This window comes from Sycon ciliatum, chromosome 9, assembly GCF_964019385.1.
Source record: "Sycon ciliatum chromosome 9, ocSycCili1.1, whole genome shotgun sequence".
Taxonomy (NCBI): Eukaryota; Metazoa; Porifera; class Calcarea; order Leucosolenida; family Sycettidae; genus Sycon; species Sycon ciliatum.
In genome coordinates, this window is record NC_088651.1 from 28,668,633 (window position 1) to 28,693,145 (window position 24,513).

Here is a 24,513-nt window from a genome sequence, read left to right on the forward strand (position 1 = left end):
AAGAATCAAGTGGAACATGATGCTCGTCTAGTGAGTGTTCTAGAGCGTTTGAGGGCAGCGAACCTCAAACTGAACTGGGACAAGTGTAACATCGGCAAGGATCAGGTGAAGTACCTCGGACACATGCAGCTGCTAACCAAAGACGGAGTTCAAGCCAATAGCAGCAAGCTCAGCGCTATTTCCGAGATGGCACCGCCAAAGACAGTGGCAGATGCTCAGCGCTTCCTGGGTATGGTCACCTACCTCGGAAAATTCGTGCCTTGTCTGACGGGTGCCACAGACCCTCTGCGTCGGCTGATGAAGCGTGAGCCATTCACTGTGGATGAGAGCCTGTTGAGCGCATTCGCAGCCGCCAAAGAAGCAGTGGTCTCCTCCCTACAGACGCTCGCTTATTTCCAGCCATCTATGGACGTAGCAACAGCCATCAGCTGTGACGCTTCACCCACCGGCCTTGGGGCGATATTATGGCAGCAGAGCGAGTCAGGTCAATGGCTGCCGATAACATGTGCCAGCCGCACACTCACAGACGTCGAGTCACTGTACTCTCAAATGGAGAGGGAGATGCTCGGGGTAGTGTTTGCGCTGACGCGGTTTCGTCAGTATGTCCTGGGTCTCCACGTGCAGGTACACACCGACCGCAAGCCTTTAATTCCGATTGTCCAGAAACCATTTGACGAAGTTCCCCCTCGACTCCAACGGTGGTTGGTGGCTCTTATGCCTCACGATTATACCCTGAAGCACGTGCCGGGTAAGGAGCTATTCTGCACTGATGCGCTGTCCAGAGCCCCAGTTCCAACAACGGATGCTTCGCCTGCAGAATCGCGTTCTCTACATGAGTATGTTGGTCTAGTGCTTGAGGCAGCCCCGGTCAGTCTCGACGACATTCGCTGTGCTGCTCGAGATGACCCAGTCGCAAGCAAAGTAACCCAACGCGTGCTGACTAATTCATGGCATGATCTCTCGTCGTGCGAGCAGCAGTACTACCTCATCCGAGATCAGTTGACTGTGGTCAACGGCATCTTGATGATGGGCGGGCGGTTCGTGATTCCGGAAGGAGTGCGATCAGCAATTATGACACTGGCTCACGAGGGGCATCCACGGCAAGAGGCGTTCTTAGATACTCTTCGCCAGAGAGTCTGGTGGCCAGGGATGACCGGAGACGCAGGAATCTTCGTGGAGCGTTGCTCTGAGTGCTGGAGAAGGCGCGCAAACAGTCCGCAGGAGATTCTACCGACAGAGATTGTTGGCGTCTGGAACAAACTGGCAATCGACATCGTGACAATTGACGGATATTCTATTCTTTCGGTCATCGACTACGGGTCTCGGTATCCTCTCCTCAAGATACTACGCTCGACTACCTCTGCTGCAGTCATCGAAGAGCTTGAGGACATTTTTGCTACTTTTGGCATACCCGATACCCTTGTTTCCGACAATGGGCCGCAGTTCGTCTCCGGGGAGATGGAGACTTTCCTCAGTCGCCTTTGCATTTCCCATGTTCGCTCCAGCCCATGGTACGCCCGCTCGAACGGCATGGTGGAGCGACTACACAGGGTGGTGAGGGAGAGATTGGCTGCTTTGAAAGCACACCTCCCATTCCGACGCCGGCTCAACCAAGTGCTGTTTGATATCCGCAGCTCGCGTGACAGGATGTTGGGCACATCACCGAGCGCAGCACTGTTCTCTCGGCAGCTGCGAACAAGAATCCCAGCTCGTATAGACCCTATGATCGTCAATCCACAGCATCAGTTGAAGGCTAAAGCAGGCATGGCCAACGATCACGATTCTCAACGAGGTGTACACATGCTACCTAACCTAAGGCCTGGCACGAAGGTTGTGGTGCAGGATGGCTACTGCGACACGGCAAGGCCGTGGACGGTGGTGAGTCAGCACGGTCGTCAGGTTGGAGTAACGGATGGCTCCCGATACCTACTCCGAAACCGGCAGCATGTCCGCGAGTACGTTAGCCCTCACAAACCCGTCGAGTGTCCGCCTATGCCATTATCACCTGAGTCGAGACAGGATACGTCTTCTGCGCAGAGGTCGGTGTTGACCCCTCCGCATCCAGTGGATTCACCCCCGGCGTCGCATCAGTCTTGTGTCACCCAGAATCCTGAGCTCCAAGATACATCCGAACGGTCGGCGACCAAACAGACCACTGCTGAGTGCGAACCCGTGGCATCCAGCAGCGGGGACCGCCGTTTCATAGATGGGGCAGTCACCCGCTCCGGACGGCAGATCAAGCTGACAGAGAAGGCCCGTCTGTATTCGGACAGTCTGCGCTAGACATTGTATGAGCTTTGATATTTACCACATTGCGTTACTTAAGTTCTGCTCAACCTTCATTGTGTTCTTCGCTTATACTTCTAGTCTTTCTGCTTATCTCTTCTTCATTGAGAGGGAGTAATGTAGTGCTGGGATTAGTGCTATCATAGTGGTCAGTGTTATGTTGTAGAGTATAGGTTATAGCATTACCGCCATCATACTATAATGTAGAGTTTGGCACATTCCGTATTGTGTTATAAGCCGAGTGTCGCATCATGCAGAATCAGAATACAGATCTTCTGGAACCAAGCAGTTGCTCTGGCAAGCGTGGGCTACGGTACTACACGGTGTGCTTGTATTGCGATTCCCAATTATGTGTACATGTTGTATTTCACACTGCCAGACACAGACTGCTATGTGCATAATCGGTTGTGCACTCAAGCATGAAAACTAGGGGTCGGATTTCAGGTGAAGTCGTGAAGTTTGGTTTAGTTTGAGCGAGATGGTGAACAAAAATGTATTATGAAGTTTTTTAGCGATTATGAGACACGTAAAGGCATCTTCTAGAGCACATAGAAGTGACCCTCGCATGCCTATGAAGCTGAGAACTACCAAGGACTCTTCGCTTGGCTCAGGCCTTTCCAAGAAGCCGTAGATCATGGAAATCCATAAACGTAATCAAAAATGGCGGAAGCTTTTGCTCCGCGACTTGCATGCAGGGTTCAAACTGAAAGTACATGTACCGTAAAGTACCGCCAGAGCGCCCCGTCTCGAGAGAGCGCCCCACCTTGATTTTACAGCCAAGGGAAGAAAACCGTATGGCAGAATGCTACTAAGTTTGTACGATGTGAGAACCTTCGTGTACTAAGGTCACACTTGGTGTGCTTTTATGTGGAGCTCGAAGGTAAACTGGGTACGGATTGACTGCACAATGTGCAATGTTTGTACAAGGTCCGTGTCGTATGACCTACAGACAGGAATCCACCTCCACAAGGCGGCCACGAAAGGACGAGATGGTGGGGCGCTCTGGCGGTACTTTACGGTATGTGCGCGGATAGCTTAGCCAGCAAGGGGAAACTAGGCCAGCAGTGAAAGCTTATTTTCGTGTTGCTCTCATTCTGTGTACAGCTATAAACTGTGCTGTACCTTCTGTTGGTAACGGCACTGCTGATAGCACCATGATCCGGAGGGGAAGCAATGTTTCCTTTTCATGCAATGAGGGCTTTTTGCTAAAGGGTGATACCACATCAACTTGCACAGTTCATGGGAATCTCACTTCATTACCGCTTTGTGAAGGTAAGTGCTGCTGCTAACACTAGTATAGGGCTGGCAACTGAAATCCGTCCCTGGAGCGGTGTGCCTGTATTGCAATTCCCAATTATGTGTACATGTTGAATTTCACACCACCAGACACAGACTGCTGCATGCATAATGGGTTGTGCACTCGAGCATGAAAACTAGGGGTCGGATTTCAGGTGCCAACAATACGGATAGTTCATTAGAATGGTAGCATGTAGGCAGTGTCAAGGCCACTCCGCATCCTGGTGCACAATAATTCTTTCGGAATCCTGGTCTTTCTTATCAAACATACACAATAACACAAAATGAACAATGTTTGAACTTCTGAATATACCTGCAGTGCTGCTACATGCTTATTTTTGCCTATACCAAGCTGGCTTACACTGACGAAACCACACACCCTTCCAGTGCAAATGACGATATATCTCGGTGTGTAAATGTGTAAAGTGTACCTGAACTGCGGATGACGAGATGTCTCGCTCCACTGCCCACGCTATAGTGTGAAGTGCAGACATCACTGTACAAACTGCCCTAACTTTTGTCAACAGCGGCCGATTTCCAAACACGATACACCAGGGTTGTGTGAAACGTTTGTCAAGCTATGTTACTGATGTTTGGAAATAATTCCGTCAATCTCTACAAAGTGCAACAAGGCGCATTTGAACCCATTTGCTCTGTTTGGCTCCGTTACAATATGCAATTGCTGTTATGATGGTTATCCATCAAAAGCTGTTGCAGACTATCCTGTCAAGCCAGTACCTCACCAGGAGAACAGATCAATTGCCTCACCTTCTATTGCTGCTGTTGCAATTGAAGATTCTGCAAGGACTGCTTGCAGTCTGATGTGGAATCTGAGTTACACAAGGAGTGGAGGCAGAGAATGTGACAGTGTGTTTGGCCTAATTCGCTCCTAAACCCATTCAAAGAAAATTTTCAAACTCCGCCACCATATTACTCCCGAACTCCAGACCTTCTTTGGCCTTTTTCGGAGCTCTTGACTTACATGTATGTGACAGTGTGGGGGGAGGGCATAAGTCTATTCACAGACATCACTGACAACTGGGAGGGAACACACTGTCACATTCTCTGCCTCCACTCCTCGTGTAACTCAGATTCCACATCAGACTGCAAGCAGTCCTTGCGGAATCTTCAATTACACTTCGGAGCTCCGGCTTCGAATGTGACAGTGTGATGTTCAAAGTGATATACCCAGAGCACAAGCCTGATGGAACCCAACCTGCGTTGGCCATTAGGTACAACAGACAACAAGTCTACAAGACAGTGCTATATTTATATACTAGTTACAGTAACTACACAGGACCCTAATGGAAAAAGGAACGGGTCATACCAGGAATGGTCCAAACTTGCATAAAGACCAAAGCAGAGGAAAGCGCGACAACTGAGCCAAAGTTGTCCGCAGAGCAAATATTGCACGAAAGTGAGCCAGAGAGAGAGCTAGAGTGAACAGAGTCATGATTGACGAGAGTCCTGATGAGAGGTTATCTCATTGCCAGACGAGAGGACAGCATCCGTGAACAGCTGTGAACTGGGACGATAATAGTGCTCAATGAAAGTATGCTGACCACTCCAATCAGCTGCGGCGAGTACCTCAGCCATCGTGACACCAGCCACGGTAGCCGCCGTTGTGGAAGCACCACAAGTTGAATGCGCTGTAAATGTGCTCGAGATGCCAGCTTCCTTCAGCACGGTCTTTAGCCAGCGAGCAAGCGTAGCAGAGCTGAAAACCTGATGAGGAGGGCGAGTTGATACAAAGAGCCCAGTGTCAGCAGCTGACAGCAAAGAAATAGTGCGGGACAAATACTCATCCAGACAGACCACTGGGCACAGTGTAGACGCCTGTGAAAACTGAGGCAGCGCAAATTTACAAACAAACAAACTCTTAGTGGGGCGTGTCAAGATGAACTGCACGCCATCCGGCTTCCTACGCATACTCTGCATGGAGAGTGCATGCAACGTCGAGACTCCTGGGGCTCTGGCCAGGGCGATGAGCATCACCAGCTTCTCAGACAGCTGGCCAAGCGAGACAGATTGATTATCAAGACTGGCAAGGTATTGCAGGACAGATGCAACACACCAGGTCTCACTGTAGCGCAGTTGCGGAGGGCGCTCGTTATAGACACCGGCCATGACGCGCCCAACTGTAGGGGACTGGCCAATGGGCAACTCATCTGCACGTACCGGTAACGTGGACAAAAGTGCTGAACGATAGACATTCAGTGTTCGATACTGCTTGCCGCTCTCGAATTGGGAAGCTAGAAAGTTGGCTACCCGCACTTCATCAGCTTCCAAGGGATCAAGTGATTCCCGCTGACACCAGCGAATCCAGATGTTCCAGGCCGACTCATAGCTGGACTGGGTTGATGAGCGCCACAATGAAACCCTTAGACGGGAAGCGTGTGCTGAAAGGCCGCGACTTCGTGCGGCCTCCCGTATAGTGGCCAGACGGCTAGTTGCAGCCGGTTGGCCTCCATCGGATGTGATTCGCCGAATGGACCCAACACGGGATCCTGTATCTCCGGCAGCCGCCACGGGTGGCTCCGTAACATGGACAACAGCTGAGGATAATAGGCCTGACCCATCCATGCTGGTGCTACTAGTACGGCATTGGCAATTTGGTGGTACTGGATGAACTGGAGACAATGGCTGACTAATGCTATCGGGGGAAAGAGATAGCCGTCCTCCCACATGTGGCTGGGCAGCGAAAGCGCATCCACTGCTACTGCGTCCGGGTCCGGATACCAGCTGACATACTGGGGAAGTTGGCTGTTGTGTCTCGATGCGAACAAATCGCAGAGAAGTGTACCCTCGTGCGTCACAATCAAGTGAAACAGGTCGCTGTCCAGCTTTCAATCGCTGCTGTCCACCAGTAGATGACGGGAGAGGTAATCTGCGGTCGTGTTGCTGGCACCCGGCACATGCACTGCAACCAGGAACAGCCGACAAGCATACGCCCAATCCCAGATCTCCCTCGCCAACTTGCACACCAGGAACGAGTGTGTGCCCCCTTGCCGATTGATATACGCTACGGCCGTGATGTTGTCGATCTCCAGACGGAGCGTTTGATCTGTCAGGTCGGGACACAGCGTCTTCAGCCCCAGAAAGACCGCTTTCAACTCTTTCCAGTTGATGTGCCGATCGTCGTGGATTGTCCAAGGGCCGCCTGTGACCTGGCCGTTGCACGTCGCACCCCAACCATGGTTGGATGCATCGGTGGTCAGAGTCAGGGAGGGCGGTGCGATCTGAACTGGCCTGCACCGTTGTGCTGGAGTCAGGTGAATCCACCATGAGAGGTCGTCTTGGGCATCGTCCAGTAAGGCAATGATCTCCTGTTCGTCCGTTATCTGGTTCTGAACAAACTGCAACTTCCGGGACCTCGCTTGCGCTAGTGGTACCGCCTTTGTCGCGTCTTGCATCTTCCCTAGCAAATGCCGTAGTGCCGAGAGCCTGGCAGTGCCTTTGTTCAGCATTTGGCGACAGTCCTTGCGTATGCCCTCGTACTTCCGATCTGGAAGGTGAAACTCCATGGACAGCGAGTTGACTGTTATGCCGAGGAACTCCAGAGATTGCACTGGCGTCAGGATCGATTTGTCCCTGGAGATGATGAAGCCCAGGTGCTCCACTAGAAATGCTGCTGCGTTCACCGATTGCTTGGCTGCCTCTGCTGTGGCAGCTATGAACAACCAGTCGTCCAGATACACCACTAGGAGGATTCCCAGAGATCTGAGAAATGCTGCCACCGGTGCCAGGATCTTGGTGAAAGTGCGGGGGGCATCCGAGAGCCCGAACGGCAAGCATCGGTATTGCCATGTCTCTTCCCGCCAGCGAAAACGGAGCCATCTTCGGCTATACGGGTGGATGCGGACAGAATGGAACGCATCCTTGAGGTCCAGCTTGCACATGAAGTAACCTTGCTGGAGAAGATCGGCGGCATGATGGAGTGACTCCATCTTGAAATACTCTGTCTATACATGCTGGTTGAGGGATTTCAGATTGAATACAGCCCACCAACGACCGTCGGACTTTGGGATGACAAAGTGCTGGCTCAGATACTCCATCCCTGGCTCTTGCAGTGCTCTCTCTATGGCTCTTAGAGACAGCATCTTCTGGAATTGCTCGTCTAATCCTGTTTGCTCTGCTGGTGCCAGATGGTATGGCTGTGGCAACCGATCCTGGTGTGGCTGGCTGCTCATTGATAGGCGATAGCCTTCCACTGCTGCTAGGACCCTGTGTGATTAATTTCCAATTGTGCAATGCATGACAAATTCGGCCTGCCGGAGAGGAATCCGGTAGGCTGTGCAGATTCAGCTGCGCATTCTGCACTATCGCAGGAACTTCTCGCTGATCTGCAGGACAACCCTGGGCTGCTAAGCCGATGGGTTTGATCTCCTCTGCGGAGACGGGCCGGAATGCTGCTGCTGCTGCTGCGGCTGGGACCGTGGTGGGTAAGGCCGGAATCGGCGGCCGTGATCTGGATAACCCCGGCCGGAACTGTGGGGTGGCCCGGACCGGTTGCTGTCGCGATAGCGCGACTGAAGTGAGAATGGTGCCCGGCCCCGTTGGGCTCTTTCCGGGGCTGCACTAGCGGGCTTAGTTAGGCGAACCGCATCCTGCAAAGCTGTTGACGCCTTGACCTTCTCGGTCAAAGTCGCCGTGAACTTGTCTCCAAACAAGCACTTGCCTTTCTCAGGCAACTCATCCTTCATTAATGTGGCTACCTCTTTGCCACCAGCCTCCAAGACCGTCTGCTGCCGTGCCTGGGTGAGCAAGGCATTGACATTGCCCATCAGAACGAGTGTACGCTGTGCAATGTTCATTACGTCTGCCACCTCGACAGTGTCATGGTCAGTGTCCAGTAGTGAAGCCCAGGTGCACGTCAGTGGGCCCACCGATGCATGCAATGCTTGCTGCACCAAAGAAAGTCTCCCATCAGCAACTTTAGGCAGCTGGTGCCCTATCCAGCTCTTTACCGACTCATCGATCTTGGGGGCAATCAACGCTTCTGTGGCAGGACGCGGATGCAACGTGAGCATAGACTTTCGCTCTTCGTCCGTCAGGGCACGACGGAAATGAGTTTCTATGTAGTCTGTGATGACAGACGGAGCTCGTATAAGGTACTTGCCGGATGTGTCCACCTCGGCACGTGGATCAAAAGCCTGAGGCTTAGTCATAGTCAGGGTAAGATCTCGCCGATCTTCCGAACTGACAGAAGGCTCCAATGCCTGAGCCGGAGGCCCGGCGGCAAGAAGATCTCGCTGATCCTCAGAAGCCAAATTTTCAGGAGCAGACGCCCTGAGTGACCCAGATCTCGCTGACCTGGCACCAGAGCCGCTCGGAACCTGGTCACCACTGGAACTTTCCAGGGTACCATCATCCATAACCCCATCCATGTCACCGGAAAGGGGCACGCCACAAATCGGACTACAAACTGCAATAACTCAAAAATAAATCGAAGAAGAAACGTCCACCATGTGGAGCAAAGAAAAAGGCCAAAGAAGGTCTGGAGTTCGGGAGTAATATGGTGGCGGAGTTTGAAAATTTTCTTTGAATTGCTATGGTTTTAGGAGCGAATTAGGCCAAACACACTGTCACATTCGAAGCCGGAGCTCCGAAGCGTAACTACAGTAGAACCTGTCAAGGCAACCACCTGTCCTAGAGGGCCACTGAAACCAGGACCGAGGGATGCTATTTCCAGTCAAATGACCCTGGATAAGGAGACCACCTGGTAACAGAGACCACGTTTTGACGGTCCCATGAGTGGTCGTCTTAGACAGGTTTCACTGTACCCAACCTCAGTAAAGTGAATGTTGGAAATGAAGTACATGTTCATGTACATGACCGGTCAGAACACCAGGCGCGTGCCCCGTATGGGTCCCTGGGTTCCCGGACCCCCCCCCCCCCTTTTCGCTCAAAATGCAGGATTTGGCTTCATTTTTTGAAAATTTCCCGGGGGAGGCCCCTTGACCCCCCCCCCCCCCCCCGGAAGGGCACCGGCGCAGGCGCCTGAACATGGCTACTAGAGTTGCCTGTTTATAGCACATTAACACGATTTCTGGTGGCACCAAACACACTGATCTTTCAAAATCATTGCAAAATGAACAATTCAGTGACATGACTCCTGACCATTTATTGCATTGCATCATTGTCAAATTTAATCTGATGGTCGTGAAACGAATTTACAATACTCTATAAAGGCTAGACATCATTTCGCAATAAAAAAATCAATTTCACCAAAACAGCCCCGAAGGTCAATCTTCTAAGATACTGGGCCAAATAATCTTTTACTTCACCTCCATTCACAATACATCAAACATCCTGGATTATACCACAGACAGTTATTCTTTACAAATATTCCCGGGGGGGGGGCATCATCGTATCCATAATCATGCCCTCCTTGGCGAACATTTGGAAACAACTGCAGTACGTGTGTTGCGAAATAGAGGTGCAGGAAAAGATGACAGGGCAAAAGAAGAGCTTCAAAGTTCGCAGCAAAAGATGGTACGATAATGTTTAAATATACAATCACCTGACCTTTGTTTGTACGTTGATTTGTGGTGTCCAGCTGTATCCGGCAACCAAAAAGAAGGAAAAGTCGCGACAGAGGGTCTTATTGTTGGAGTAACGTTTGGGCTGGTTATCCTGCTGGGGATTATTGCATTTGCTGTGTATCCGGAAAAAAGCAAGAAGACGGCAGTCACACTTGTCAGCCGCGTCAAACTCAGGCAAAAGCAAATCTACAAACCTACACTAACCTACTCTGTTAGTCCGGCATGTGAGTATTGTTGCTGTTGTTGTTGTTGTTGTTGTTGTTGTTGTTGTTGTTGTTGTTGTTGTTGTTGTTGTTGTTGTTGTTGTTGTTGTTGTTGTTGTTGTTGTTGAATTTTTTTTTTGAATTCTTTATTCTCACGATGGCACCATCGCCAATAAGAGATAAATTGATGAGAAGGTGAGATTGTGGGTTAAACAGGTGGAAAGTGATTTACATCACTTTGAACTTTACAAGTATGGGAGAGGGTGAGCGCTGCAGGAGCAGATTGAGTTAATCAGCAGTGAGCAGATTTCTTGTTTGAAAGCAGGTCGGGAGGAGATGTCACGAATGCTAGCAGGGAGGGCATTGTAGTATTCTAGGGACTTGTACAGTGGGGAGTCTTTACAGCGATCGGTTCTGGAGGGTGGGAGGTGCCAAGTGCCTGCGTGTCGAAGGCTGTACTGGGCCGTAACTTGAGCGGGGGTGTTGAGCAAGCGTATGTGTTGTGGGGCATATTCGTATTTTATGGAGTGAGCAAGAAGGGTGAGCTTCACTTTGCGGCGAGAGAACATTGTCGGCCATTTGAGCCGATGGAGCAGTGTTGAATGATCCAGAGGAGTGTAAAGGGGGAGACGGAGGCAGATTCTGGCCGCCTTGCGCTGGATTCGCTCAAGACGGTCAAGGGCTGCGATTGAGAGTGGGGTGACAGCAATGCATGCATATTCAATTATAGGCAGGATATACGTTTTGTAAATGAGAGAGAGTGATTTAGTGTGTAGAGTTGATTTGAGCCTAAAGAGAATATTAAAAGATTTTACGGCTTTCTTCAGCACAAAGTCAAGGTGGGCTGACCATCTTAGGTCGTGCTGAAAGATGATGCCGAGGTGACGATGTTGTGTTACTGTTTCTAATAGGGTTTGGCCAAGTTTTATTTCGGGTAGTCGTGGTGGGGGTCGGTTAGCATGGTAGAACGGGAGGATGACGGTTTTCGTTTTATTGACTAGCAGGTGCCAGCGCTCTAGCCATTCTGCTGCGTCATCGACGCTTCTTTGTAGCGCAGCCTCACACTCAATGTAGCTGCCTGCAATGGCAATTAGTGCGGTGTCGTCCGCGAACTGGCTACACGAGGTTGTAGCATTTTCACAGGCAGTGGGCAGGTCAATGGTGTACGCCAGGAACAGAAGTGGTCCCAGGACCGAGCCCTGGGGCACTCCTGCTGGTATTGGTATGAAGGCGGATGTTGTGCCTTCAACCTGCACCCGCTGTCTGCGTCCTGTCAAGTAGGCTTCGAGCCAATTGTGAGCCTTGCCGTCGACACCATAGTGGCTCAGCTTTTTCAGCAAGCCTTGATACCATACACGATCAAAGGCTTTACTGAGATCGAAGAAACACGTTACAACATGCTTCCCCGCATCCCTAGCTGTGGATATCTGGTGGACGATCCGTGCGAGTTGCAGTTCGGTCCCGTCTTGTTTCCTGAAGCCGGATTGGTTGGAGGGTAAGTGCGGTGCTATGTGATTGTACAGACGAGAGTGGACTATTTTTTCTTGTGTTTTTGATATTATACTGAGCAGGGAGATGGGTCGGTAGTTGGTAGGATGGGAGGGGTTGCCCGACTTGGGGATGGGTGTAATAGTTGCGTCTTTCCAATCCTGTGGTATTTCTCCGGTTCTGAAGGACAGATTGTAGAGACTAGTGAGAGATGGGGAGATTTCCTTTGCAGTTTCTTTCAGGAGCCGAGTTGGGATGTTGTCAAAGCCTGGGCTCTTGCCAGTGTCTAGCCTGCATAGAAGCTTCTCGACCTCTTCCACTGTTGCTGCGATTGTATTTAGAGTATGACTGATGTCAGGGGTAGTGTTGATGTCTGGTGTAGTACAGGTGGTCTTGTAGATGGACTGTTGGCTTTGGGAGATAAAGAACTTGTTGAGAGCTGTTGCCTTCTCCATAGCCGTGGCTGCAGTGGAGTTGGCTGTCGATAGTGTGGGAATTGTTTGCTTAGGCGGTTTTTTCAGGTGCTTCCGTAGACGGTGGAGGTTTGTACCCGTTGACGTTGTTTGCTGGACAAAGTCGGACTTAGCCTGTCGCAAAAGAGCGGTTACTCGGTTACGCTGGGCTGTGTACAGTTTCCAATCTGAGTCTAGTTGGGTCGCCTTGTAGGTGCGGAACTGTTTGTGCTTTGTTTTGATCTGGCTGAGGAGATCCTTCGTCATCCAGGGACGAGTGGGCGTAGAATTTTTGCGGGACTTGCTTCTGGTCACTTGGCAGTGGTGCACGGCTAGTTTCAGTATCTGGTCTCTCCAGAAGTTCCAGAATGAGGTTACTGGCTGAGGGTCAGTGGGATGTGGATCGTACTGCAGATTGCAGGTAGCAAGAGCTTCACGCAGGGACGCAATGCGTTCCTCACTCCACAACCAGTATGTGCTGGAGGTGCTTTGCTGTGTAGTACTGCTCTCATTTTTATTTTTATTTGTATTATTGTTTCTGTGGGTGGTGTGCTGCTGGGGTCGTATGTTGCCTTGTATGACAACATGATCAGAGGCACCCATAGGGGGCAGGCTTGTGATGGTGATGTTATGGCGGCTGAGGCTAGAGATGGCCAGGTCCAGGCACGATGTAGGTGTGTGTTGGCGTAGGTGGGTGGCAAAGGAGACGTGTTTTGTGAGGCCACGAGTCTCGCACAGCCAATGCAGGTCCTCACCTAAGGCATCGGTGGTGTCGCTGGGGTGCCACAAGCAGTTCTTGGCGTTGAAGTCGCCGAGGAGAAGTATCTCATCCTGGGGTCTTTCAACTAGCTTTATGGCTCTCTCCAGTTCCATCACGAACTCTGCGGGGTCGGACCGCGGGGGACGGTAGATGTTCCCTACCACAAGGGAGGCTTGGCCGATTGTTATTCTAATCCAAATACATTCCGCTTGAGTCATGGGAATGGTAATTGTCTCGTGTTGGCAGCTGTGTGGTATGTATGTGGCGACTCCTCCACCAAAGGTGTCCCGGTCCGCTCTCATGAGTTTGTAGCCGCTGATGGCGTACATCCCGTCGCTGTCCGATGGATCCGCCCAGGTTTCCTGGATGGCGATTATTGACGGTTGTTGCAACTTTGCCACGTGGCTAAGCTCGTCCATCTTGTTGAACAGACACCTGACGTTCGAGCTGATGAAATTCGCGACTTCCATTATTTTTTATTTATTTTTGTAATTTGTTTCGTTTTTTTGGTATTTCCGCAATTGAAAGTATTGTTCTCACTGATATTGTGTGGAGGACAGCGCTAGGATTGAGTATCGTGTGACACCAGTGGGCTGAAGCGTGAGCCCTGTGCCGGGGCAAGGAGTTGGCTTTGACCAGGGTCGATGTTGTTGCTCTCTTTTTGTTTTTTTGGAATTTTTGAAATCAGGTGAGGATTCCGCATTGGGACTGGGTCTCCTGCGTCGTTCGGAGGTAATCCAGGGGTTTGCTGGCTGGTTAGACATGTCTGTGTTAGTCACCAGTGAGGAGAGGAGGTCTTCAGCACGCGCCGAATCTGGGTGACTACACTTTGTTGTCGGAGTAGTTGTGTCGGTGTGCGGTGAGTTGGATGTTGTCGTACTTGTATTTGTGCTCCCTGGCGGCGTTCCGGGGTGCACGGTCGTGCTGGTTGCCGACATGGGTGATGCGATGTCGTGTTCGTACGACTCGTAGAGTCTACTGGTTGTTGACTGGGTCGTTTGGGTGCGAGCTCGAGAGCACGTCTGCTTTCGGCGTGGTGTTGGCACCATCGGAGGCCGTTTGGGATACGCCGCTGGCGTGGGTCAAATTCGGGGACGCTTTTGGTGCCGAATCGGTACGGTGAGACTCCGCTTCAGCTCCGCTGTTCATGTTCCGCTCTGTAGCTGTGCTGCCAGTGCTGCTGCCTTCTCTGCCGGCATGCGTGGAGGTGTGCACTGCGACGGTTTTGGCAGGTACGCGCGATGTGACCTAGCTGGCCACATAGCCTGCACGTGCCTACCTGGCCGTCGTAGATGATGCGCGCATATGCGGAGCTCGTGAGAACCTTCTGTCGTACGCAGGTACAACGGGATCGAACTGCCTGGTTTGAGTTCAAACGTGGCGAATCGCACACCAGTTGCTGTTTGGGTGCCGTTTGAAAGTTTGATTTTGCCGTGTCGTATCTCACCGATAAGCTTTCCGTACGGTGAGAGCGCAGCTTTTAGGACACCGTCTGAGATCCAGATCGGAGCATCGTGGATGTGTATCTGTGTTGTTGGTGCGGAAACGAAGCGTGGTGAAACCCGTTCGCCCTTGCAATCGAAGCCATTGAGCACCAACAATTTGGCTTTTTCATATGACTCAACGGTAAGTCTACATTGACCCCTGCTTGGTGTCTGCATCGAAATGATGCCGGTGATACCTTGCTCTTCTAGGAGCTTTATGTAGGCCCCCACGCTTACCTGGGCTTGCGAGGGGAATACAACAGTGTTCTTCTTCAGTGTCGAGGACGAGAGCTGTCACCAGGGCTCCGTATCAGCTCCGTTTCCGGCCATGACGCCTGGCGGTTGTAGTGAATCAGCACTCTAAGTGATCTAGTTTGCTACCTGTGCATCCACAGCCATACGGGCTGGGAGCGGACTATTATGCTAAAAAAACTACGGAGCTCCAAAAACTGCTTCCGCTCTCCAGCTAGTTGATTTTGTTGTCGTTGTTGTTGTTGTTGTTGTTGTTGTTGTTGTTGTTGTTGTTGTTCGTGGAAATTGTACTTGGAAATTGTAAATTGTTAGCGTTTAGAACATTGAGCATCCCATTATAACTCACAGAATGGCTAGCACGACTTGAGTTGAATTTCAGCAAGTTAATATTTCATTTCTTGTATTAGGGATAGTTCAGAAGCTTTACAGACAAACTGTTCGATCATTTCCTTGGGGTATTATTTGAATGCCACGTCTTTCGCGCGAATTCTTTGTTACTCGGGTATTGAGCCAATAATAAAAGTAGAAAGGAAAAGGACATAATGGAAACGAGTTAAGAGTAACTCTCCACCACTGTAACTAGATACTATAATACAGTCAGAAAGTGCAACAACTAGGCACAAAACTGACAGAGTACTGAGACATTCGACGTCCTGAGTCCTGGTTTTGTGCCTAGTTGTTGCACTTTCTGACTGTATAATCTAGTTACAGTGGTGGAGAGTTACTCTTAACTCGTTTCCATATGTCCTTTTGAATTCTTTGGTCTTCATGAAAAACGGTATACAGCTGTACTGAACTTAATAGACCGATCCCCTTATTATTGTCTGGGTTCGAGCAAGGGGGCAACTCCGCAGTCGCGTGGGATCCTGCTGCACACACGCGACCAACCTCACCTCGGCTGTGCGCGACTTCTCGCATGCGAAGTGCAGAGCACGCGAAATCTACATGCAGTGCAGGCCTGTCTACAAAAAAATGTCACAAGGACTTTTGATTTGAGCTGTTTTGTTTTTGTTTAGAGTAAGACATTCTTCCTTTTTACGACTTCAGGATGCCTTCTCAGGATCATTGCTGCGTTCCTCACTGTCAGAACAGGAGGACGATGCAAACAAGTCATTTCACTCCTTTCCTCGTGTGGAGCCACAGCGGCCTGGAGTAAGCGGATCCAGGCTATGCCGCGTGAGGAAGGACGTAGTTTTAGGGTCACTCTGAATAGTTGCAGCGATCATTTCGATCCCGAAATCGAAATCGTTTTGCCCAGCTCTACAAGGGCAGAATGAGTCCAGGAACCCGAACAGCTGTCCTACGGTACCAGGTTTGCTTTTCGCAAGAGAGTGGAGTCTGGGACGCCCTGCTCCCCATGCTCGCAAAACAGTATTTGCTGAGCCTAGTGCAGTTCGGTCATGGAAGTGCAGCGTCTGCATCACGAGCTCCCCATGCTCCCAAACCAGTATTTTGCTGAGAGGCAACGGTACTTTGAGTTGGAAAGGAACCTGGCTTAGTGCAGTTTGGTCTTGTAATGGAAGTGCAGCATCTGCATCAGGAGCTGGCAGCAAGTAGAGCTCGTGTACAGAGTCTCGTGGAGCAGTTGGACGATGTGAGGAGTGGGGTGAAGGAAGCCGAAAAACAGCTTACGTACAGTAACATAAAGAAAGACTCTGAGCCGCTCCAGTTTCTGACTGGTTTGCCTTCAGGTGTTTGGACTGCTCTGTGGGACTTCTTTGAGCCTAGCCGAGAAAATGTACTGCGGCGCGCCGGATCTGCGAAGACGGAAGCTGAGGGACGGCGGATACAGTTGGAGGTGGCCGTAAATCGCCAATGAGCATGTAATGGAGGATCAGCTGCTATTGGCATTGATGTGTCTAAGCCTGGGCCGAATGGAACAGAAGCTGGCATGCGTGGCACAAGTTAATCATCCGTTTCACGGTATATAGCTAGCTGAGCTGGAAAGATGTCTTGTTCCTCCGTTTGGGCGAGCTGGCGAGATGTTCAGTCATCAATGCCATGTACCGCAAGACATTCTGCATTGTGGATGAAACAGTTCTATTTTGCCATGCACTTAGGGTTCTCGCACCGGCACGGCACAACAAGACCCAACAGATCCTTGCGCTCGTATTTTCTCCCATGGTAACATTGCTGATCACAACACCCAGTAGCCAGTCGCAGATGCAACCAAATCAACCAGGTTCTCTTACTCTTTTTTTTCCAATACTGAAACCAAGGTATACCAATATTTGCATCGAATGCAGTGATGATTTCAATACTGTCCACCAGTACAACGCATTACCAGACTGGCATATAATCATGATACTTGTAATATTATCCATTTCGCAATCACTGTCATTGCTTTCTTAGATCTCCAATCATCAATATCGGACCATAAACCGTCTATCATCTTATATTATATCATCATTATTATCCTGCTACTATCCTCCTCTAACGATGAGCTCGAAGAAACGAAACAGCTGTCTAGAGGCGTAAACAATATTATTCTGTCAACGGAAGTGTCCTTGCTGTGCTGGTGTGTTTATGCTTCGTGCATTAGTTCGGCCAAGAGCGCATGGTGGTGGCGGGTTGAGGATGTAGTACAGCAGCGTATGACCGAAAGCTCTGTCACAATGTATTTTATTAGGAAGGTATAGAAACAGAAAAACAACTGTATCTTGATCTTGGGCGTAAACAGCCCGTCTCACATTAAATATACTAGAAAATAGTTCACTCTGAACATGCAGTCTTCCTAAGAGAGAGAGAGGGGGGGGGTTATATTCATACTCATAGGTTCGAAAGAACCGCACACACACTTTGTTGCAGACAGCGGCAAGCTTTGGCCCTCGTACTTCGAAGAGGGGGCAATCCACTGCGCTACGCTTGCGATTAACAGCAAGCTTCGATCTTCCAAAGGTACGACTCATCACTGGCCCTGGGGTAATGTTCCTGGAACAAATGCCCCATTGCCGACTGAGGGCCAGGGAGCACGCAATCTGCCTTCCTGGGCGAGAAGTGTTCCAGCACAAGAAGCAGCACGAATACATGCTGACAAAGACCACCATCACCACCAGCCGGCACACAGCACTTCAAACATCATCCACTCCTTCCATGTGTTTGCACTGTCCTCCTCTAGCTCTTCACGCTCAACAAATACCACGCACTGCTCATCGTTTTTTTTTAATGCTTCCTCTGGGTTGGCTAGTCCTTCGACTTGACAAAACAGCGATCACCACTGCTATCGTCACCTCATAGCAGTCGCTTCCACTAGTGGATTTTCCTGTCTTTGCAAGGTGTCCAAGGATGGCTGCTGTTGTCACTACAGGCAAATCAGAAGTACTTTAGTGGCTGATGTCCAACCAGATCGTTGGAAAATCGATTTTTCCACTTCAGGGCTGCTGATCGCGATCGCGACTTCGCAGCACCACGGTTACCTTCATAGAAGATGGCTCTGGAGAGGAAAAGGCAGACCAGAAAAAGGTTACTATTATCTTCAGCACCGATCTCAAGGAGAAAGAAATACGGTCTGCTGTAGCCTAGGCACAAAATAAAATCTCACAACACGATTCGCGATTCGAATATTTCAACAACAAAAAACTCACCTCTGGAGTAACTCCTGTTTGTGGCCCGAGATCGTTCCCTCCCGCGCCTTGAAAAAATCCTGCAGCTGCATCACAGTCCATGTCTCTCTCGGAGACTCTGCTCCTACCAGCAGGAGGTTCAGCACCGCTCGAAGCCATCGCAAACCCCTTGAACTAAGCAGAAGACATTCCAAAACAAACCTGAAACACACTGTCAAAGATGCTGTCACGTTCAAAAACTAGCTCGATCGCGAGTGAGGTTGCCCCCGTGCTCGAACCCAGTATAATAAGGGGATCGGTCTATTCCGCTTAATGCAAGGGGAACTGATTGAAAAGATTGTAAAGTCCCGAAAAACAATAAACTAGATCCAAAATTCACCCTGTCACGGACCATGTCTAAAGCCTGTATCATTACGGTACTTTATTCCGTTTAAGGAAAACGCGTCGCATCACGAAAAAGTTGACTTGAGCTCAACTTGTTTGGCCCATGGTGAGATGAACGCATGATGACTTTCACATACTCGACGTGCACTGAGAACCGGCCTTAATGACTCGCGCCGTTCGAGGTTGAACATGGCAGCGACTGCTGCATGTGGTGTTGCCCGACCCATACATGATTTTGTATCTCACCCCAGCCGTCCCGACAGCCGCTTACGTCCCGTACCATCAGCGTTTGATTGAATGTGCACTAGGCTTTACATAACTTACCACCATTCACTTCTGAAAACGACACCTCAAACGCAAAACCTTTCTTACCAGCACACACAGGCTTGCTTTGCAGCCCCTATCCTCCCTGCTGTTTTGTTATTGTAAATTCTGTTGTCTTCTCCCGTTCTGACGAGTAGGTTGTGTACGTGTAAGAAAGGGTTTGCTCCCCACACCGGAGCTCGCGCTATTCCGCCGATTTACTTGACACTTGACTGACTCACGACTGCCATCTAGAGCACACGAGAAGTCCATCGAACCTTCGACTCGGCAAGCCTGCAAGAAAGCACCACTCCCTGTTCAATACACAGTGCTTCGAGGATAAAAAGGTTGTGTACTTAGTAAAAAATAAATATAAAACAACAAAATATTATTATGCGATTGCTCTAGTCGTTCGAATACTCGCGAGATCTCTCAATCTAGGGCGGGAAAACTCCATTTTATTGCGATAGCTCAAACCCTTGGGAAAGAATTGGCTTTGAATTTGCACCGTGAGCGGATTGCAGCTGAATGATGAAATGAAGGCGGTGCCCCACACATCTGGTCTATTATTTATTTATTTATTTATTTAATTCTGCACCTCGTGGCATGTCAAGACAGCCAATTGAATTGAGGAGAGGGTGAGACCAACCTCGGAAGAAGGGAAAAAAGAAAATGAAGAGCGCCTGCACAAAGTGGGAAGGGATTAGCAACTTACAAAGCAATGGGATGCTCAGCGCAATAGAGACCCATGATACATAGCAATGTTTATGGTGATTGTGCTCTGCTTTTCACTATTAAAGAGCCTTTCATGATAAGGAGTGATGTACTACCGTATTTTCGGAGTATAGTGCGCACCTTTGTATAATGCGCACCCCGAATCTTCATCGGGGTGCGAACTTCAATCTTCATTGAAGCACATGCATTTCATATTCGGAGCATAGTGCGCACCTGCGATTTAGGGCCTAAAATAGCACATCTAAAGTGCGCACTACACTCCGGAAAATACCGGTAGTGTGAATCATCCATTTAATTCCCGTTGCTATGCAGAAGACGTTACTTCAGTAACGTCTGGCGCTAGCCAGGGTCCACACAGCTTTAATTCCCGTAGCTATGCACAAGACGTTACTTCAGTAACGTCTGGCGCTAGCCAGGGTCCACACAGCTTTAATTTGGTGTTTGTTTGTTTGTTTGTTTGTTTGTTTGTTTGTTTGTGTCACGCCTGGCGCTATTCCGTATCTGTCCCGTACCGTATCGCACCATCAAACACAGCTGGCAATTTGCTGGCTCCCGTATCTGTCCCGTACCGTACCGTACCATCAAACACAGCTGGCCACAATATTGGTCGTATTATGTACATGTATACGACTCCCCGTTTGTTGCAACTGTGATTGAAGAGGACGGTTGCACTTTTTGTAGCTCCGTTTTATCTGAGTTTTCAGTCGTTCCTCTTACTAGTCTTGCCAAGGGGTGGCTCTGGGTCCACCAGAGTTGCCCCTGGCGTGTTTCTGAATTTGCTGGGGCGAGGGTTCCGCGACGCGGTCGCCAAGGCAGTGTCTTTTCAGTCACGACCGTTGTCGTCCTCGTCTCTCTGTTCGCGGTGGTGTAGCTGACCCCCGAATGGTTTCAAACTGCGAAGCTCGGAGGAGTACAGTGGTGGCAGAGGCATGAGCTGTGAGTGGAGACGGTTGCTGGAGATGGATGGTGATGCAGGGAGAAGAGTTACGCTGCCTGGCGACGCGTGGGAAATTGTTTGAACCTGCAATTTCAGTTCGAGCGCGGTGGACTTCTAGACGATGTGTCGTCATGGCTGTTTTTCAACGCTTGGCCTATCGCTGATATCCCTTCGTGGGATGTTCTTCCAGTGGAGTCCAGGGGGGACTATCGGGTGCCCACACTCCATCACCTGGTTGATTGTTTCGGAACTGCAAAAATAATTATTGTTTCCTTTTTTGTGCGTATCTCTTGTCATCTCTGTTTTCTATATGTCGCACACCAGATGTACTACTATCGCTGTCTTTCTCTTGCTATCTCTCCCTGCTTGCTGTTTTTGTTTCTGTTGCCACTGTCCCTCATCATACCCATGCTTGGGTGGACTCCCTGATGTATCGGGAGACTTTCTGGAAAGAAATAGGGAGACGAGGAGGAAATGAAATTAGAATGGACGTTAGTTGCCGAATAGGTGATAAGATGCGTCAGCAAAAACATACTTTGGAAGAGAGATCCCGTCGTCTCCAAAATAGTCGTGAACGGGCGAGTCAGCGCCGGTCACAGGAAACGTCGGAGAGAGATCCCGTCGAATCCAGAACGCCCGTGATCGGCAGAGTCAGAGCCGTCCCAGGAAACATTTCCATCAGTTCCCACAACATGCACGATGAGCTAAGCCACAAAGCATAGCGTAGGGCCCTGAGCTTCCAAGCTCTCTTGTTTGGTATTTGTGTGTTTGTTTGTTTGTGTCACGCCTGGCACTATCCCGTATCTGTCCCGTACAGTACCGTACCATCAAACACAGCTGCCCACATACAGCTGGCCGCAATATTCAAATAGGGCTTTCAAACGCAAGATCATAACGTGAAGCAACTTGGAAGAATGGGTATGAATGCGAAGTGTATGGGGGAATGCATGTAGGGCGATATTGCGGGTTCGAATCCCAGGATATGCCTGAAAAAAAGGAGAATTGAAAAATTTATAACATCCCTATGCTTTTTTCGCGTCATCAAGGCGGTAGACGGTGTCGTATTACCCTCGATCGTACCTGTCCCGTACCTATCCCGTACCGTACCATCAAAGACGGCTGGCCACGATGCATATTCAAGTAGGGCTTTCGAATGCAAGATCATAACGTGAAGCAACTTGGAATAATTAGTATGTATGCGAAGTGTATCGGGGGATGCATGCAGGGCGCGCGATAGTGCGGGTTCAAATCCCAGGTTATGTCTTAAAAAAAGAATTTTTTTAAAGAATTTATAACATCCCTATGCTTTTTTTTGTCTAGGTCATCATGGCAAAAAAGCATAGCGTAGGGCCCTGAGCTTCCAAACTCTCTCGTCTAAAGCTTCATCACGCCGCGAATGCCCACGTCGCGGCGTCAATATGTCAATATGTCAAATCAATATTAATCAAACCTGGAAATGGGAGTGCGACTTATAATCAAGTGCGACTTATAATCGGGTGTTGCAAACCACCAGTTCTCAATTGGGAAAGGCCTTCGCGCTTATGGCATTGTATTCGTTGCAATGTTGTATTTCGACTCTGCCGTACCGCTGATGTTGCTGCATGGCATACGCTATATGTGCTGTGTGCGTTTTGCTGTATACGCTGTTATGTCCCGTTTTATATGCGTATGTTTGCATGTACGCTGTTTTTTTGCATGCTATAAATAGCTGGTATTATTAGTGTTCATTGTTAATTATTCGATGAAGTGAAATATACTGTGTAAAGGAAAAGAGTTGTCCTCGTGCCGTGTGGTTGTCCGATCCTGACAATTTAGAGAATCTTAGAGGGTTCACAACATTTGGCGACCACGCCAGGATCGGAGCGAGCATGGCAGAGCAACTAAACAATTTGGAATCCAGCTTTATCGACAATGGAGAGCGGTTAGGATTAGAAGGCGAGTTGTTGAAGGTACATGTGGAGCAGAGGCTCCAACAGTACTACGAGCGTGAGGAGCGCAGTGCCAAACGGCGAGAGGAGGCGCTCCGCACGGAGTTTGCCAAAACACTAAAGGAGATTAACGAGCACATCGCCAATGCGTATGAGGGTGATGGTAAAGCCGCAATGGGAGGTACAGAGGAAGCTTCCAGTCACAACGGTGGGCGTCAACAGTTGATGAAAATCCCCTCATATGATGAAACGCAGCCATTGGAGCGTTATCTTGACCTGTTCGAGGACATCTGTTCCAAGAACGAGTTCGAGGAAAGCGAATGGCTGCTGCGACTGCGCATCGTGCTAGCGGGTAGCAAAGCGGAGGGGATATGTATTGGATGCAATAATTACGAGGAAGCAAAGCGAGAGTTGCTTGCCTCGCTCGGAAAGACTCCGGATAAAGCGTGGAAGACATTGCTGACAGGCAAGCAGCGGTCAGATGAGTCGTTTCACCAATACGTTGTCCGTGTTTGCCGAGAGGTAGAGGTGTGGGCCACACTCGCTATGACAGAAGATGGCGAGGTGGACACCAAGTATAGCGCCGATATAGGTAAAATGTCCCCGGTGCTGCAAGCAATGGCAAAGCAGGTAATCTTGGAGCAATGCAGACCTGAGATGAAGACGTACCTGGTCGAACGGCAGTGCTACGGGATGTCTCTGCGCCAGGTACAGGAGACCGGCGCATCTTACCAGGTCGCGCACGGACGACAGGGTGAACTGCCAGGAAGCCAGTAGAACGATCCGTGGCAAGGCCCACGGCGTCGGCACAGTGCATGGCGATATCGGTCGCAGATGCAGAGAAGCAGCTAAAGTCGCTGCCACAGGAAGGGAGAAAGGTTTTTCTGCAGCGAGAGAGACTCTGCTGGAACTGCCTTAAGTATGGCCATATGGCCAGAGAATGTCGGTCAGGCTCGAGATGCACGAAATGCCAGAGGAAACACCACCTGCTAATACATGATGTGTTGGATTGAGTAGGTTACAGCCGGGAGAAACCAACTGAGATAGTAACGGAGAAGAATGTTGGATCGTGCTGTCTACACTCGCCAAGTGTGCGGCTGATGACCGGAGTGGCACGAGTTGAGGGAAGAACTCGAAACGCGAAGGTTCGCGTGTTCCTGGACTTGGGCGCCGACGCGTCATTCGTGACTGCAGCGTTGGTGTCAGCAATCGATGCAGAACACGTTGGGGTTGAAAATGTAGAGGTGAAGCCGTTCGGCGCAGAACCAACCCAACAGCGCATGGATAAGTACGCCATCACGATCAAGGGTAGCTCCGCTAGCATTCGGGTAAGCGCGTTCGTGAAACCAACGCTAGAGCTGGACCTGAAGTGCGCAAGTCCGCAGACCATTGCGCAGTGGCACAGTTGGGGAGTAGAGCTGAGTGACAAGCCTCAACAAGGGACATCAGACGAAATACACATGCTGATTGGTGCAGACTATATCAACGCGGTACTGCACAGCAAGAAGGAAGTTAATGGTGAGATGGCACAGAGATAGGTAGTGTATTATCTGATCCAGCGTCTGCACCAAGTCGAAACGTCAGCCGGTGACCGTGTCATGTGTCACAGCCCACATCAACAAACTATGGCAGTTGGATGAACCTCCGGAACAACATCAGCACCTGCCATCTTTCCCGCTATGTCGCCAGGGCAGCGGGTACCAAGTGGGTCTCTTGTGGCGAAATGAGCGTCGCCCAACGGATAACTATGCTCAAGCTAGAGTCATCGCAATGCGGCTTCTTGAAAAGCTGAAGAGGAATGGGAAGCGTGCGCTCTATGATGATGTGCTGATCAGGGAGTACCGCGAGCTTGGAGCAATTGAGCTGGAGCCATGTGAGAGCAATGCCGGGTACTATG

The 24,513-nt window shown here is 50.0% G+C and overlaps 1 protein-coding gene across 1 annotated transcript in view; it reads left to right on the forward strand.

Moving 5' to 3' along the window:
- LOC135824414 (uncharacterized) overlaps positions 1-13,852 on the forward strand; it is a 43,252-nt gene extending 29,400 nt beyond the window's left edge. Inside the window, exons 12-14 of the mRNA XM_065337148.1 lie at positions 3,391-3,558; positions 10,142-10,351; positions 13,719-13,852. Of these exons, the coding sequence (XP_065193220.1) occupies positions 3,391-3,558; positions 10,142-10,351; positions 13,719-13,852 (512 nt within the window). The remainder of the gene's footprint in view (positions 1-3,390; positions 3,559-10,141; positions 10,352-13,718) is intronic.
- Positions 13,853-24,513: the final 10,661 nt, after the last annotated feature.